A 15009-nucleotide genomic window follows, 5' to 3' on the forward strand; every position below is an offset into this window, starting at 1 on the left:
TTCACTGCCCTGTTTTCTCATTCTCTCTTGCCGCTCTTTCTCTCTTTCTCTGACTGTCTGTACTGCGTGCATGCGTGCGTCTGGGCATTTCAATGCGCTTGTTCGCCCATGTTCTGCAGGCTGGATTATTCATTCATTACGGAAAGATTGTGTGTGCGCGTCACATCATGACGATCCGGGTTATGCTGCAGGCGATGGACCAGGGCCATCTGCTCGTAAACAACGTCGACAAGTATGTCCGCGCAGGACGGGGGGTCATGGTGTACATCGCCTTCCTCTCAGACAGAGACAGCGCCCCGATCACCGACGAGGCTCTGCGCCACGCCGTGGGTGTGCTGCTCCATACCAAAATCTTCACGCACTTTTCACCAGAAAAAATGATCAACCAACCCCAATCGCTAGAAGAGTGTCCTGAGATGGACATCCTCATCGTTCCACAGGCGTCGCTGGGCGGCAAGGTGAAGGGGCGCTCGGTGCAGTTTCACCAGCTGGTCGCCAAAGACGTGGGTGCAGCCCTGTACGATCGCTTCTGCCACTTTGTGCGTGTCGCCCGGGGAGTGGATGAGTCCCGAGTGGACGCCAATGGAGCACCACGGAGCGAAGGAGATGCTCCGAAGGCAGAGGGCTGGATCAAGTACAACTCCCGCGTCATCTCCGGCACCTTCGGGAATCGCCAGGGTCTGCGATTCGAATCGGAAGGGCCGTTTACGCACATGTTTGACATTTGATTCTGGCGACGCCCACGGGGAACATCGAAGATTGGAGGTCTCGGCGCAAGCAACAACTCAAACGCAATGCGCGTGACGCCAGAGCATCCCCCTCTGCGTAAGTGGAGGACAGAGGACCTCGCGGCAACCAGTAACGCTCTTCTCGACGCTCGTTTTTCCCCACTCTCTCCCCGCGCACCAGCCGCATCTTTATCTTGAGTGGGAGTGACAGGTATGCCTTTCGCTCGCGGTTGTGGAGAGGACGAGGAAGACGGTGCAGTGCGCGCGCGATCGGAAAGGTATATTTCAGCGCGTAAAGCGTGTGAGAAGGTCGAATCATTTGTGTGTGTGTGTGTTTGACTCTCTGGCTGCGGTGGTGCGGCCATCGATTGCGGACCACTGCCCCTTTTCGATGCAGCGTGTACGAAACCGTGCATCCTGTGGAACTATACGCGCTTCAGCGTGTTTGCGACGTTTACAGACCCAACGGGAACAATACGTGTGCTTTCCCGTCCTTACCGACAGAGTGTCTATCATTCCTGTCCCTGCGAGGATAAGAACACGAAAATATCCTCTACTGCATTGCGCCCCCCCCATCACCACCACCACCAGCACTGCCTCTCTTCCTTCCGCTCACGTCTTCTCCACCACCCTGATCATCGCACAAACAAGCATCGATTACGTCCGTGTATACGTGCGGCCTCTCCAGCAGTTGCATGTGCGCACTCAATAAAGTGTTGTGCCATCTGCATGCCGCTCGAAAAGAGGACGACAACGTCTTGTTTTTTTTTCGTTTCTGTTCCTTCGGCTACCCGCGACCCATCGAAAGTCATCTATGGCACTTTCAAGCAGCGGCTCTGCCGCGCTGGGGGATAGAATCGCGCGGGCAGCAGCGGCGGCACCGCAGTGGACGGCACAGCAGCGGTGCTTCCGACAGCTGCTGAAGTCGCTTCGAGGTGCCTACTTCCACGACCGCTCGAAGCTATTTTGGGCACGGCATCGCATCCTTGTGGAGTTCTACAAGTACTCCCGCGTCGAAGAGGAAAGAGATGTGCTGCTGCTCGTCGGCATCGGCAACGAAATCGCAACCTTCGTGGCCGAGTACATGAAAGTGGACGTTGGCGCCATCATGGAGCATAACAAAAAGATCCAGTCGCTTCCGGTAGCCAAGGCAAAGCGGTACCGTGAGGAGTATTTGCTACATGAGAAGCAGCATGAGTCGTGGTGTAAGCAGAAGATTCGACTCATGATGGACCGTCGGCCGCCACCACCGTATCCGTTCTCGTAAGTGGCGCACTTGTGGGGTTTGGGGGGTGGGGGGGGGCAAAAGAGGAGAAGAGGGTGTAAGAGTGCTCCTCGTGACGTTTGCTGGCGCACGTGCAGACAAGAGATGGCAGGGAAGGGGGCGTTTGAGGTGCGCTGAGCCAACAGCCGAGTCACCTACGGCTGCCGACTCACTCTCTATCCCATTCTCTTTTTCTGCCTTCCCTAGTGCGTTCATCCCAGCCCTCTTTGTGCACCATTTCCCCACCTGCCCTCCTCCTGACACACACAACACCCTCACAGTCTCTCTTTATGTGTTTACACAAATACATGAAGAAGAAGCGATTCGAAAAAAAAAGAATAACCTGAGAGCACAAAGCCGCGTCACGTTTGTCTTCGGGGCAGAGACTCTGCCGCGTGATGGCGCGTCTACTCGGTTTATGTTGCGTGTGTCATGGAGAAGGTTGCTGTTCTCCCGGACAAGGACCTCCCGTTCTGTAAAAAGACTGCTGCAACTCTATCGATTCTGAACGGTAGGAGTATTAGCGTCGATGCTCTTTGCAAATGACCTCTCTCTTTCACTTTGCTTTCCCCTCGTTGATTGTCGCGTTCGCCCACTGCCGGCATTCGCCGCACGGGCTCACTACATGATCGCTTTGCCCGTGTGTAACCGGTGGGAGGTTGGGGAGCACTCGCTTGAAGAAGTCAGAGCTATCCCTCTATCGTATCGACAAGATCGAAACACGCGCACGCACACAAACGTGCAGGTGTCGCGCACGTCAAACCATCTCACTGCACACCACCGCACAGGTGTCATCTTTTTTTCCCGCGAAGCAACGAAATCAACCACAAACAGAAGCCAAAGCCCTCGCATACCGTACGCCATCTTCGTGCATCTCCTCTCTCTTTCTCCGTCTTCCCGCTCGCCACACAGCCTCGGTGCCCGCCCTTCATACACTCTTTTGCTGCGGTGCTTTTTTTTTCTTCTGCGTTCTGTGTGTGTGTGTGTGTTTTGATACACCTCTCTCTCTCTCTGTTTCCTCCGTCTCTCTCTATCTTCGTCTCTACGCGCACACAATCGTTGCTGTCGCCGTCACGTACACAGTCTCGCTAGCCATCACAAAAAAAAAAAGCAAAGCAGAAAACACACACATACGCATTCTTATTCACGCGCAATGGTTACCTTCACTCCCGACTCCCGCGGGCGCAACTGCGTCACCATCCACAGCGAAGACGGCTCTAGCATTACCGTCTACGAGCAAGGCGCGCACGTCAGCAGCTGGAAGACCAAGGATGGAAAAGAGCATCTGTACCTCAGCCCCACCGCCATCTTTGCTGACCGTACCGCCCTGCGTGGTGGCGTGCCGCTGATCTTCCCGCAGTTCGGGGCTTACGGCCCACTGCAGCCGTCGCACGGCTTCGCGCGCATTCGTTCGTGGAACATGGAGGATGCCCAGAGCGGCAGGGCGAGCTTTTCGTTGCGCGTGCCGCTGTGCGAACTGCTGCCGAAAGATTCTTCTCTCACAGATTCCCCGCAGAACGCGGTCAACCTGCTGTACACGATTTGCTTCAGCAACACCGAGCTGAAGCTGCGTATGAAGGTCACGAACACGAGCGAGGAGCAGTCAGCACCGTTTCAGTTCGCCTTCCACACGTATTTCGCAGTGTCCGACGTTTCGCGCACGGTGGTCAGCGGCGTCAATCGCTCTCCTTTCGTCGACAACTGCAAGGCGCGCGGCAACCCGGACGCACCGCCGAGCCCGCCGGAGCAACTGTGGATTATTCGCGGCGAGCACGACCGCGTTTACCCCGACCAAGCGTGCGCCATCGTCCTCCAGGACATGGGTGCGAAGACCACGCTTCAAATCTCCAGTCCTAACCTAAGCGACGTGTGCCTCTGGAACCCTGGCGAGTCCAAGTGCGCTGCGATGAAGGACATGCCACCGGATGGCTACAAGCATTTTGTGTGTGTGGAGCACGGAAAAATGCTGAAAAAGGTGGTGGTGCCGCCGTGCTCGAGCTGGACTGGCACGCAGGAGATCGCAATCATAGCTGAAAGCCCTCATGAGTCGAGCATATAGGTACGGTTCGGAGGCAGCCAAAGGGAAGGCAGCGCGGCAGAAACGCTTCCCACGAGGCCTGTATTTCTTCTGCGGCCTTGAGCGCTTGATATGCATACCCTTGCGGGAGCACACATAAACACACCTGCTTTCATCCTTTTCCTCCGTTGTCGCTTTGGACGCGTTGCAGGCGCGGCGACGGGTGGCTTGGTGCGGTGTCCCCAGACTTTGCCAACTAGCCAACTGCGACCAGCACATATACACGCGTAACTCCACATACGCTGGGAGAGCTGAGGCAGAACCGGAAGCAGACGGAGAAAGCGCGCGTGGCGGATGCTCACGTATGCGCTAGTCAATATAGTTGCTCACCTCAATGCTACCTGGAACTCACTCATGAAGTTCGCGGCCCCTCGTTTTTTTGCCCGTGATGGTATATTCTCCCCTTGTGCATTTTTGAAGTCAATAACGGAGTGCGGCGTGCTTGTGTGTGTTTGCGTAGGCGACCTCCTCTGACACGCACCACCTCACACTGCGTCGTATCTCAGGGTCCGCTACACCCCTCCCCCTCCGCTGTCCCCTGCCAACTGCCGATCCAACCACTTGTGGTGGTGCCAGGGTCAGGCCCCTACGATTGGAGTAGGCCAAAGCGATTATACCGCTACAGATGGCCGCGGCGACCTCGTGGATGGTGTAGCGTTGGAGCGACCCACGTCCGTGCACACAGCTTGTGCCATCCATACGATTGGGCAGCGTGTGTCCGCGTGACTCGAACGTGTAGCGCACCCCGGCCCTCAGCACTGCCTACTGGTGGTGGGGCACCTGAGTGTCACCCCGAGAGGGATGCACCGAGTTTGGCGGCCTGCAGGATGGGGGGAACGGCTGTGAAGCGACCTGCAAAAACGCGTGTGAGTGGTGGGTAGAATTTGAGGCAGGGGGACAAGCTCTGCTGACTGAGTCGGCGCGTTGCTGCAGCGCCTGTCCACGGCAGCTTTGCGCCACGCGATGTGTCCGTGTGGCAGGCAGTGGCAGAGTGGAGCTGAGCTCATGTTGTATGGCAACGAATGGGCACGCCGAAGGGAAAACCAAAACATTTTTTTCTTTTACTTCGACGTCTTGGTGGGTGTTCGGGGAGCGTTTGATGTTGTCACATGTTCATGTGCGCATATTTTTGCTTCGCTTGGTTCTTTGCTTCTGTTTTCTCTTTGTATCTCGTCCTTCCACACGCACACACATCCTTTTTTTCATCGGTCTCTCAACTGCCTTTGCGGATATGCCCGCGTGTGTACTTGTGTGTGTGTGTGTGCTTCACGTGCTCTGTAGTGTATCTGTCGTGGATCATCAACAGGGGGAGTACGTCAGCGCCTGGCGTTACGTAGTTACGCGTGTGTAGAACCACAGGTGTGCGTGGACGGGTATCGGTACACGCCGCCTTAGCCGTTCCTCATGGTATTTGCGTGGCTACAGGAGTGAGTTCGATGGCGGAATCATCTCATTAGCATTGCTTACGTTCTCTCTCATTTCGTGCGCTTGTTGCTCTCTCCGTGGGAGTGCTGGAGTGGCCATTTATTCTTATGATTATGTGTGTGTGTGTGTGTGTGTGTGTGTGTCGTGTTGATGATGTGACTTGCATGCATCACGACTGTCAGCAACATGTTCCATCACGGCGAGATCTCCGTCCTCCTTTATATGCCTATGTGGCGGCGGAGTAGATGGATCCCTTTCACCGAAGAACAACAGGGCAGACGAAAAGAACAAAGCGTGGAGCGAGTGTGCATGTGTGCTTGCGTATAAGCTCTAGTGCAGGAGCTGCGACAGTTCAAAAAGAAAACAGAACAGCATCATCATGTCACGAGGAGCAACCTAAGGGGCTCTAAAGGCGCGGAAGACAGGGGCACCCCTTGTGGCGGGTTGTGGGGCGGTGTGCCGCAGTGAATGGAAAAAGTGGGTGCACCTCTGCTCTCACTTTGGGGCATTCTTTTTTTTCGGTGCAACGCGCACGACCGCCTTACGTGGTCTGAAGTCATTCGGAGCTCGCGGCCTCTTGGGGACACGAGAAAGCTACCCGCATGCGCGGGAAACACACCTCTGCCTCGTTCTTCGCAGCACACACACACACACACACACACATTGGCTCTGTCTCTTACGTTTCCGTCCTTTACCGTCTCCTGTTCTCCTTCCTCTGCGCCTTCTCTCCGTAGCCCTCCTCCACCCGACAAACAGAAACATTTTCTTGCGAATCAAGACACGAGAAGACAACGCAAAAGAAAACGGAGGCGCACGCGCATACGCACAAAGGTGGTCTCTCCTCTTTCTCATCCGTTCTTTCATTTGTGTGTGGTGTGAGTGTGTGTGTGTGTGTATATATATACGCCTTTTGGCTCCTGTCGCCTTGCCGTCCCATCTTTTGCTTCCTGCATACCTCTCTCTCTCTCAGTAGCTGCAACCGTGTATCGCGACCTACCGATCAAAGTCGTCACCTTCTCCCATTCCTCTGCGCTAGCACAGACGCGCACGCACGATTTCCATTACCCTTCCCTCCCCCCCCCCACACACGCACACATTCCCTCTTTTCTCTCCGTCTAACGTGCGTCTGCGACATCCTCAGTGGAGGGGAGGTCACAGCAGCCTCGTGTGAGTTGAGGTGCGAAAGAAAACGGGAAGTGTGATAACCGTGAACAACAAAAAAACGTCGTGGGCTTCCGAGGCACTGATCAGGCGCGCACGCACGCACGCACACAGACAGACAGATACACACATACAGCGGAAAACAACAATTAGAGGTGTGCGGCGTAGGGGCATTGCTCCATCTCGTGTCGATTGAAGTCTCTCTACTTTGTTTCTGGCATTGAGGGGAGGCACGCACAAGATCGAAACTCCTCTCTTTCTTCTGAACCCTTTTTCTGGCAGCGCGCATCAAGTCTGCTCTGTCGCTCGACCGGGTGAGCCAACGTGTCAAGAAATCGGCACTACACGACAAGCAGGTTATCATTTTGTTCTGGTGCACGAGAAGCTAACGGTGGGGCGAACCGTTTCCCCACCCGCCCCTCCACTCCCTTCCCATCCACGTATATACACAACATCAAAAAACACAAGAAACGAGTAGACGCGCGGCGCAGTATTTGCTGCCCCCCCCCCGCCCTCCCCCTCTGTGTCGCGGAAAGGTTTTCCTATCGTTGTTGTGGTGTTTGCCTCCTGTTTCACTTGAGTAGCTTCGCTTTCGCTTTTCTTTTTCCGCTGTTTTGTTTGTCAGAAGCACCAAATCTCCGAGACACGACGGTGTAAAGTGTGCGCGCCCATTCCTCTCTTGATTCCGAGCTCCCCCCTCGACTCTTTCTCTGCCTTGAAGGTTCCTTCTTATATTTTCGTTTTCTTGCGTGGGTCAGTGAGGTGCGCGCTCGCATCTCTCTCTCCCCTGTTCGTGGAATTTGGACCCACTCGTGTCTTTCTTGTCAGTCGCTCGATACGAGCGAGTCTTGTCCCCCTTCCCCGGCTATTCCATCAGAGCTGCCTCTTCTTTCAACCCGGGATATCCCCACCGCTCCCCCTACTCGTGTCGGCTCTCTTTCTCTCTCTTTCGCTCGCGGCCTTGTTCACATACATTCTTGCTTTCTTCTTTGGTTTCCTTTTTTTAACTTTTCTCGCCGCGCAGACACAAACACAGACATAGGTGCACACTTTATTCTTCATCTCTCAGACATCAAATTTTTCGTTGCTTCCTTTCCTTCCTATTCTATATCTACCCTCCATCTCCGCCTCGGGTGCACCTTACCTAGACCTCTCGCATTCCTCTCGACTTGTATTACCTACGCCTTCTTCCGCGCCATCATTTTAGTTTGCGGCTTCTTACTGTGGTGGGTGTGTTGTGCCTCTCTGTGCTCTTTTCGTGTGCGTATACGTGTATTATTTTGTGGTTGTTCTCTTCGTTCACGGTTGCTTCGTGTTCCGGTCTGCAAACTCTTCGCCGTTTCGCTGTTGGCGCGTGCGTACGTGGGAGTGTAGGTACCATTTCCTTCTTGACTTGCAAATTTTGTTTTTGTGCATGCGTTGATCTGTCTTCGTGCGCCTGCCTTTTCTCCCGCCCGTGTGCTCGCGTTTTTGCGTCTTAATGTGCGTATCTGTGCATCCACGTACTCGTGGGGTTTCTCTGCACCTTTGACTGCTGGGCAGCCTCTATAACCCGTCCCGCTCCGCCTCTCAAAAAGACTCCCACTCGAGCAGACGGTCGGCCCACAAACGGTTGCGCCTCTTTGTTTCTTCTGCCCATATCTTTGCATACACTTACCAGCACGAATAGCGCCCCATTCACCTCTTTTTTTGTTGTGGTGGTTTTCTCTCTCTCTCTCTCTACCAATCCTGCTTCTCTACATTTCTTGCGGTTCTCTCTCTTGACTTTTCCGATAGAGCTACCTATACCTCTTGTGGCAGCCATCACCCCCACCCACCCACCCACCCTCACCCTTCCGTACACGGACGCACTCGCGAGCCGACAGAGACGGAGAGCGATACGCCTGCATCTCTGTGTGGTTTGAGCAAGTGTGGGTGGTGTTTCCTGTGCTTACTTCCCGTGTTCACCTTTTCCGCTGTTTTTCTTTGCTCCGTCTTTTCGCTTGCACCACTTCCTTTCAAGTTGCACCCCCTCTCTGTCTCTCTTTTTTTTTCGCTTGTCTTTGGTTTCTCTTGGAGTTTTCCTCCTTTTATTTGTGTGCGCGTGCGTGCGTCATTGTTCTCCTTCTCTTGCGTGTGTGTGTGTGTTTGTGTTTAGATTCCCTTTTCGGCCTTGGCGCTTGTGCCTTGGTGATCGAGACGGAGATAAACACTCTATCGCCACCGCTACCCTACCGGCTAGTCACAAGCGCTCTTTCTCTGCTTTTCCTACCAACACCTCTCCTATTTGTTTGTTTTTATTTTTCCGATTGCACTCCTCGACTTGTCCGTATCTCTCCGTATCTCTTCCTCGCTTGGGTTTGCGGCCGCTGTTTTCGCTCTCGTTTTTGTGTGTGTGTGTGTGTGTGTGTGTGTGTGTTTCACTTGTGCTCCTGCTGCAACCTTCCTCGCCTTGACGGGCTTCCGTTTCTGTGGAACGCTTATACAAACATTCACAAACGTACTCAAACACGCACGAACGTGCACTCAAACGTCGCACATCCCTCCTCCCCCTCCTCCTCCCCTCTCTCTTCTCCTCTCCCTCAGACACCCTTCGTTATACGCTATACGTTTTCTCTTTTTGTGTGTTTTTCCTTGTGTATGTGTGCATGTGTGATTATTGCTGGTTTGCTTTTCGGCTGTTTTTCGTCATTCAATTTTTGACTTCAACACACCACCGTCATACCACTGCGCGAGAACGGGCAGTCGTGTTTTCCCACGACGCGCTGAAACACACACATACACACACAAGCCTCTCGAAAAGACGCCGCGGAAGAGGAAGGACTTCGTCGCTGTCCCTTCAGGCTCTCTTTTTCTCTTCCCGCGCCCTCTGAGTACCTCGTGGAAAGAATACTGCGAAAAAGAGAGCGAGAACAGAAGAGCGGCAACGAGGGTTGGAAGTGAAGCCGACGAAGAAGGCGAACACAGCGCGCGCGAGAATAACCGAAAAGCTCGCACCTTACCTCAGCAACTGCAGTACAACAGAGAGGAGGGCGACGCATTACGGGTGGGAGAGTGCTCAACATCCAAACACACACATATAGAGGACGTGCACGCGACCGGCAGTGGAGAGATTCAAAGCCCTAGAAATATCGGAGGATCACACGAGTGGTGGATGCACACAGGTAGTCAGCCAAGAGACCACTACCGCGCGTCCATCGTCCCCTTGCTTTGATCGTGCAGCTCGGTTGTGTTTGTGCCCTTTGGTCCAATCGCCGTGTGGCGCCCTCTCATCCTTCCACCTCGCCCATACGCCCATCTGCTCTATCACATCGATATTGCCCATTTTCGCTCTCCCTTCTGCGGTCATCCTCCCTGTTGTCACGCAGGGTAGCGGAACAACGAAGAACACCTCAGAAACGAAAAGCGTTCACGTCTTCTGCGCACACAGAAGGCTTTATATCCTTTTTTGTTTGTTTCTTTCTTTCTCGTTGTCTGTGGTGTCCGGTTTTCTCTCTCTCTCTCTCACTCACTCCTCGTGTGTTTGCCAGTCGCGCCCACACTCGCCCGTCTTCTCTGACCTACTCTCATCGTCTGATCGCTTGTGCGCTCCTTTTCGGTGTTGTTGCTACCGTTTCTTTACTTTTGAGTGTCCCGTTTCTTTGTTTGTTTCGGTTTTGGTTTCTTGTCACTTATAAGAGCACGCTAGCACAAACATAATTAGAAGTCCTCCTCTTCCTCCTCCTCCTCCTCCTTTCTCTCTTCTCCTGCACGCGTCCCCTCCCCATCCTGCACGGCTCTCTGAACTCTTTCGACGCCCGTCTTTTTTTTTGTACCAGACTCTTTTTGATTAAGTGGTGTGTTCCGTTGTTTCCGTTCTCTTTCCCCACCGTTTTGCGTTCTCCACGTCCGTGTTGCATACTGGGGAGACATACAGACCCGTACGAAGGCGTTGCTGGGCGCTACGAGATCCAGCAGGTGACGGCGAGCACTGTTGGAGGTGCCGAGTAGCATACAAGACGGGCACTCTCCCATACCCTTAGGCGGACAGTCTGGCTCGCATCGCCGCGCCCCAAAACCGTTCCCTTCCTCCCTCTACCCAAAAAGAGCAAAAAATAGAAATAAGAAAAGGGTGGGCGGGAGGCGAAGGAAAAGGTGGAAAACAGCGCTGAAAATGTACCTTTGTTGGAATGACACCTTCTTGACGTCATTCGCCCTGGACACCCTGCTCAGCAAACTGGTCGCCGAGGTATGCGAGAAGCGGCCGGTTAGCTCTCGCCAAGTGCTTGAGCTGATGCGGGAGGCGCTCGAGACGCAGAAGATGCAACAGTGGTACTACTCCGAGACAGTCCGCTCCTTCAACGACGCCGTCAACTCGCTCAGCCGCCGCGGCTTCCCGCTTCAGATGGCGTGTCCTCTGTACTTTCGCATCCCACAAGAAGACGGCGGTGTGCACGAGCTGTTCCGCTACGGCTCCGAAATCGCGGTAACACCGAACAACTACGACCATTTCGAGCACATGCTGAAGCGGTACCAAGCTGTCGTGAACGGCGAGTTGTCGCAGGAGGGCTACTACGACGCCGTGCGCCACCTGCTCCCCATCAGTGCCCACTGCAATTTATTGAACTCTAGCTACACACCCATCATCAATTTCCTGCAAGAGTGTCTACTGAACCCGCGCTCGCAGTGGGCCATCCAATCGTCCTCGGTGTGGGATCAGCTGGGGGTCACGTACGCCGTGCCATTTGCCGGGAGACTCTTCGCAGTCGACCCGACCAAACCCGTAACAGCCCTCGTGTCTTTCGAAGACGCCAACCGCTATGTGGAGATGGCCAGTGAGCGCTGCAGAACACTCAGCAGCCTTCTGACGACTGGGGCGTCGCTTAATGTGGTGCGCAGGGCAGCTGCTGCTGCCGCATCGCCGCCCTCGGCGTCATCTGGGCGTGCAGCAGTCAAGTTGGCGCCGTCCACCATCCCCGTGGCCAGCAGCGCCGCCACAAGTGAGGAAGCGAGGAAGTGGGAAGCGTTTGAGGCCATCGGCCTGCGCCCCGAGGTGTTCAGCGACATGTCGCCAGCGGAGATCGAATTTTGGAAGTACATTCTTCGACTGCGGGAGTCGCCTTCGCAGATACACGACATTTCCTTTCACTTAGAATTTGGACCGCACCACATGGACCTCAAAGAGAACGGCCGCTTCATTCCTGTGACGCGGCTGAACCTGAATCAGTTCATCGAGGCGGTGGTGGCGAAACAAGACGAGGTGCACAGGTACATCAATGAAGTTGCCCTCGTAACGCCGACGCACAGCAACGCGTCCAGGGACGCGGGAGGGGGAGGGGAGGGGTCCGCGGGCCCTCCTCCGCCCCCAGTGGCGGCCTCCAACACAGCGGCCGCACAAGCAATGCCGGCACCGCAACAAGATATCAAAATCCCAGCGCAGCCGCCACCACGCACAATCGGATCTGAGGCGACTTCCCCGGTCGGCCACGCACAAAGCGAAGCGCACCGTGACAACGAGGCGCACCTCACATTGCGCGACGTAGACTCAACGGTAGTGCGTTCTATCATGGAGCTGCGCTCGCAGTATCAGCTCGGCCGGCTGACAAAGACAGAGTTAAATGCGCGGCAGCTGCGTTTTTGCCTGCCCTGCCGCGATGGTGTCTACAACCTTATACCGAACGGTCGGCACATCCAAGTGGCAACAGGCAACATTGGCATCTTCCTCCAGTACGTTGAGGAGGAAAAGAAACGTGTGGAGGCTTTATCTGGTGGCAAGTCAGAGGACAGCGCAGCACGCGCTTGCTCGCACGCTCCCGAAGCGACGACTGGCGGAACCGGGTCCTTGAACGTTATACAACGCGACCGCGAGCGTGTCTACGGTGCAGTGGAGGCCGCAGACGCCGACGCAGGGTACTGGACAGACAAGAACGTGCTTGACATTTGGACCTACGAGTGCACGACAGCGTGCTTGTTGAAGTCAAGCATGTCTCCAGAAGAAATAGTGCGGCAGACGCAGCTGCAGTGGGACACGAACTTCCTTAGTCGCAAGGACTGCCCCTACGCGAATGCGTCAGAGGACGGGTGTGTTATCCTGCCCAAGGACGTCAAGACATATCTGCGGCTCTTGCGCAGACGCTTACAGTCCATTCGATTGGCAATCTTAGATGCGGGCAAGTGCCCTCAAGAGCCATCCGAGTGGGATGTTGGAGAGTGGGATGTGGTTAATCCGTCTACGCCGCCACTGGAGTTCGAGGTCCCGGCAAGCGTTCACGCCATCCCGTCCGCGCCCGAGAATCTTACCATGTTCTCACCTACACACAATACCGGTGGCCTTTTGGCACCGTCGCAGTCGCTTTACCTGTAGATGATGCGATGTATTTCTGTTCTGTGTGAAGTTCTTGAGAACGGCACCGTCTTTTGTTTCGCAGTGCCTCACCTTTTTTTTCCGCTTTTTGGTTCTTCTTCGCGTGAGTCGCTTTGTACTGTTTTCCGTATTATGACGTGTGACGTTGTTTTTTGTTGTTGTTTTATTCCAGTACGTGTGTGTATGTGTGTGTGTTTCTTGGGGGAGGGGGGGGGGCGGCGGTGTTCCGTCTCATCCTCGGTCCATGCCTCACATACGCTATCAGAATCACTATAGTACGTCCTTCTCTTCCCCTCCCTCCTGTCCTCCCTTATGCCTCTTCTACATGTTCTCTCTCCCCTCCCCCTCTTCTTCCCAGCCCATCTCATCTCCCGACCTACTAGACTCTTGTTTCGGGTAATTGTGGTCTTCTTCCCTCTGCCCAGGCCCTCGCTCTTTCAGTTTTCTGTGTCATCTTGCGTGTGGGTCTCTCTTGCACCGCCCCTTTTGTTCGTCGTTTTATTTTGTTGTTTCCTGTGGATTTTTTCACCGTTTGGCTGCCCTCCTCGTCCTCCTTCTAACCCGTTACTTGCGTGTGTGTGTGTGTGTGTGTGTGTGTGTGTGTGTGTGTAACCTGTCAAACGCGTATCTCTTTTCGATTTCGCTTCTTGTGTGTTTCCTTGTCGTCTCTGTCGGATGTGTAGCTCTTTTTCTCTTTTTGATTGGGCTATCTGTGTTTTTAGCTTTCTTGACTCTCTCCGTTCGGGTTCTCCTGCCTAGCACTGGTCCCTCTTTCTGATTACTTCTCTGCTTCTCCACCACTACCACACACGCACTCCTCCGTCTCCTTTTTTTTCCATTGCCGCGGTCTTCATCCAAACTATTCTGTGTGTGTGTGCGTGTGTGTGTTTGCGGACTTTGTTTTCTTTGCGCATTGCTTTCCTCTTTTTCCTTTGACTCTTTTTTTGTGGTGTGTTTTTCACGTCCACACTCATCTACAGACCTACTCAAACTCGCATGCATCTATACGCACACAGCTGCACGTCCCTGTCCCCCGTGCTGTCTGTCAATGTTTCTTTGTTTCTTTTTTTTTCTCTTACTGCGCCTCCTTCTTTTTCGATTATGCTTCCTCGCTTTAGGACAGACGATATACGCAGACTTTTTTGAGGGGAAAAGGGAAGGGAAGGGAGGAGGGGGAGGCGGGCAGAAGCACACAGTTTTGACTTCGTTGTTTCATACAGTGGTTTTTCTGTTGTTGTTGAAGTGCGCTCTTCTGCTTTGTGATCACTTTTTGGTTTTCTTTTTTCGATTCCTCTGCGGTCCTGATGATAGGAGACACACCTCAGAGTGCGTCATGTTTCCGGGTCCAGTGCACCGCCTTCCCCCAAACTCTCTGTGGGGGACGAAGCCAAGCAGCCCCCCTCCCCATCCCTTGCCAAATGCCAGACCACTTGTGGTCGTGCCAAGGTCAGGTGCGTGCGATCCGGGGAGGTCAGAGTGATTTATCGCCACTGATCTCGGCGGTGACGTCGTGGATGGCGTGGCGTCGGAGCGACCTGCGACACCGCACACGTTTGTAGGCCTCATCTTGACAAGGAGAAAACAAAAACTGTGAAGGGAAACGAGAAAAAGGCGCGCACTTTTCTCCTGCAACGTTCAACTCAAGGCTCTCGCACTCTTGCGCGTCAACCGTCTGCTCCGAAATGAAGGCCAATTGCGGAATGGAGTGCGACTGGCACCGAGTACTTTTCCCACCAGCGCGCGTCTCGCGGGAAGAACGCTTATGGGCACCTCTGGAAAGCACGCATTGAGAAGCGCTGTATGGCAAGGAAAAGTGTTTTCTTCCTCTCCCTTTCCCCGTAGGCCTCCTCCTGATCAGCGCCTTACTCGTCCAGCGCAAGCCGCGCCAGGCCGCCCCTCTCGTCTCCGCGATGGGAAAATCAACAGCATGTGAACCCCCTGGCTTTTGTATGACATGCCTAGCACTACCCCTCTTTCTACTCGCCACTCCTTTGCACGTTTTTGCGGTGTCTATTCACGTCAATTTCAGGGT

General features: G+C 54.3%; 4 protein-coding genes across 4 annotated transcripts; all 4 read left to right on the top strand.

The window, feature by feature from the left end:
* Positions 1-92: 92 nt before the first annotated feature.
* LMJF_34_3360 (conserved hypothetical protein) lies at positions 93-728 on the top strand (the record flags this gene model as incomplete). Its single annotated transcript, XM_001686388.1, has 1 exon — positions 93-728. One exon carries the CDS (start codon positions 93-95, stop codon positions 726-728), a length of 636 nt encoding a protein of 211 aa, XP_001686440.1.
* An 814-nt stretch (positions 729-1542) lies between these two features.
* Positions 1543-1995, top strand: LMJF_34_3370 (conserved hypothetical protein; the record flags this gene model as incomplete). The annotated part of the gene is made up of 1 exon (XM_001686389.1): positions 1543-1995. The coding sequence occupies one exon, from the start codon at positions 1543-1545 to the stop codon at positions 1993-1995; it is 453 nt and encodes a 150-aa protein (XP_001686441.1).
* Positions 1996-3145: 1150 nt separating this feature from the next.
* LMJF_34_3380 (aldose 1-epimerase-like protein) lies at positions 3146-4051 on the top strand (the record flags this gene model as incomplete). The annotated part of the gene is made up of 1 exon (XM_001686390.1): positions 3146-4051. One exon carries the CDS (start codon positions 3146-3148, stop codon positions 4049-4051), a length of 906 nt encoding a protein of 301 aa, XP_001686442.1.
* Positions 4052-10787: 6736 nt separating this feature from the next.
* On the top strand, positions 10788-12977 carry LMJF_34_3390 (conserved hypothetical protein; the record flags this gene model as incomplete). Its single annotated transcript, XM_001686391.1, has 1 exon — positions 10788-12977. One exon carries the CDS (start codon positions 10788-10790, stop codon positions 12975-12977), a length of 2190 nt encoding a protein of 729 aa, XP_001686443.1.
* Positions 12978-15009: the final 2032 nt, after the last annotated feature.

This window comes from Leishmania major, chromosome 34, assembly GCF_000002725.2.
Source record: "Leishmania major strain Friedlin complete genome, chromosome 34".
NCBI classification, from domain to species: Eukaryota; Euglenozoa; class Kinetoplastea; order Trypanosomatida; family Trypanosomatidae; genus Leishmania; species Leishmania major.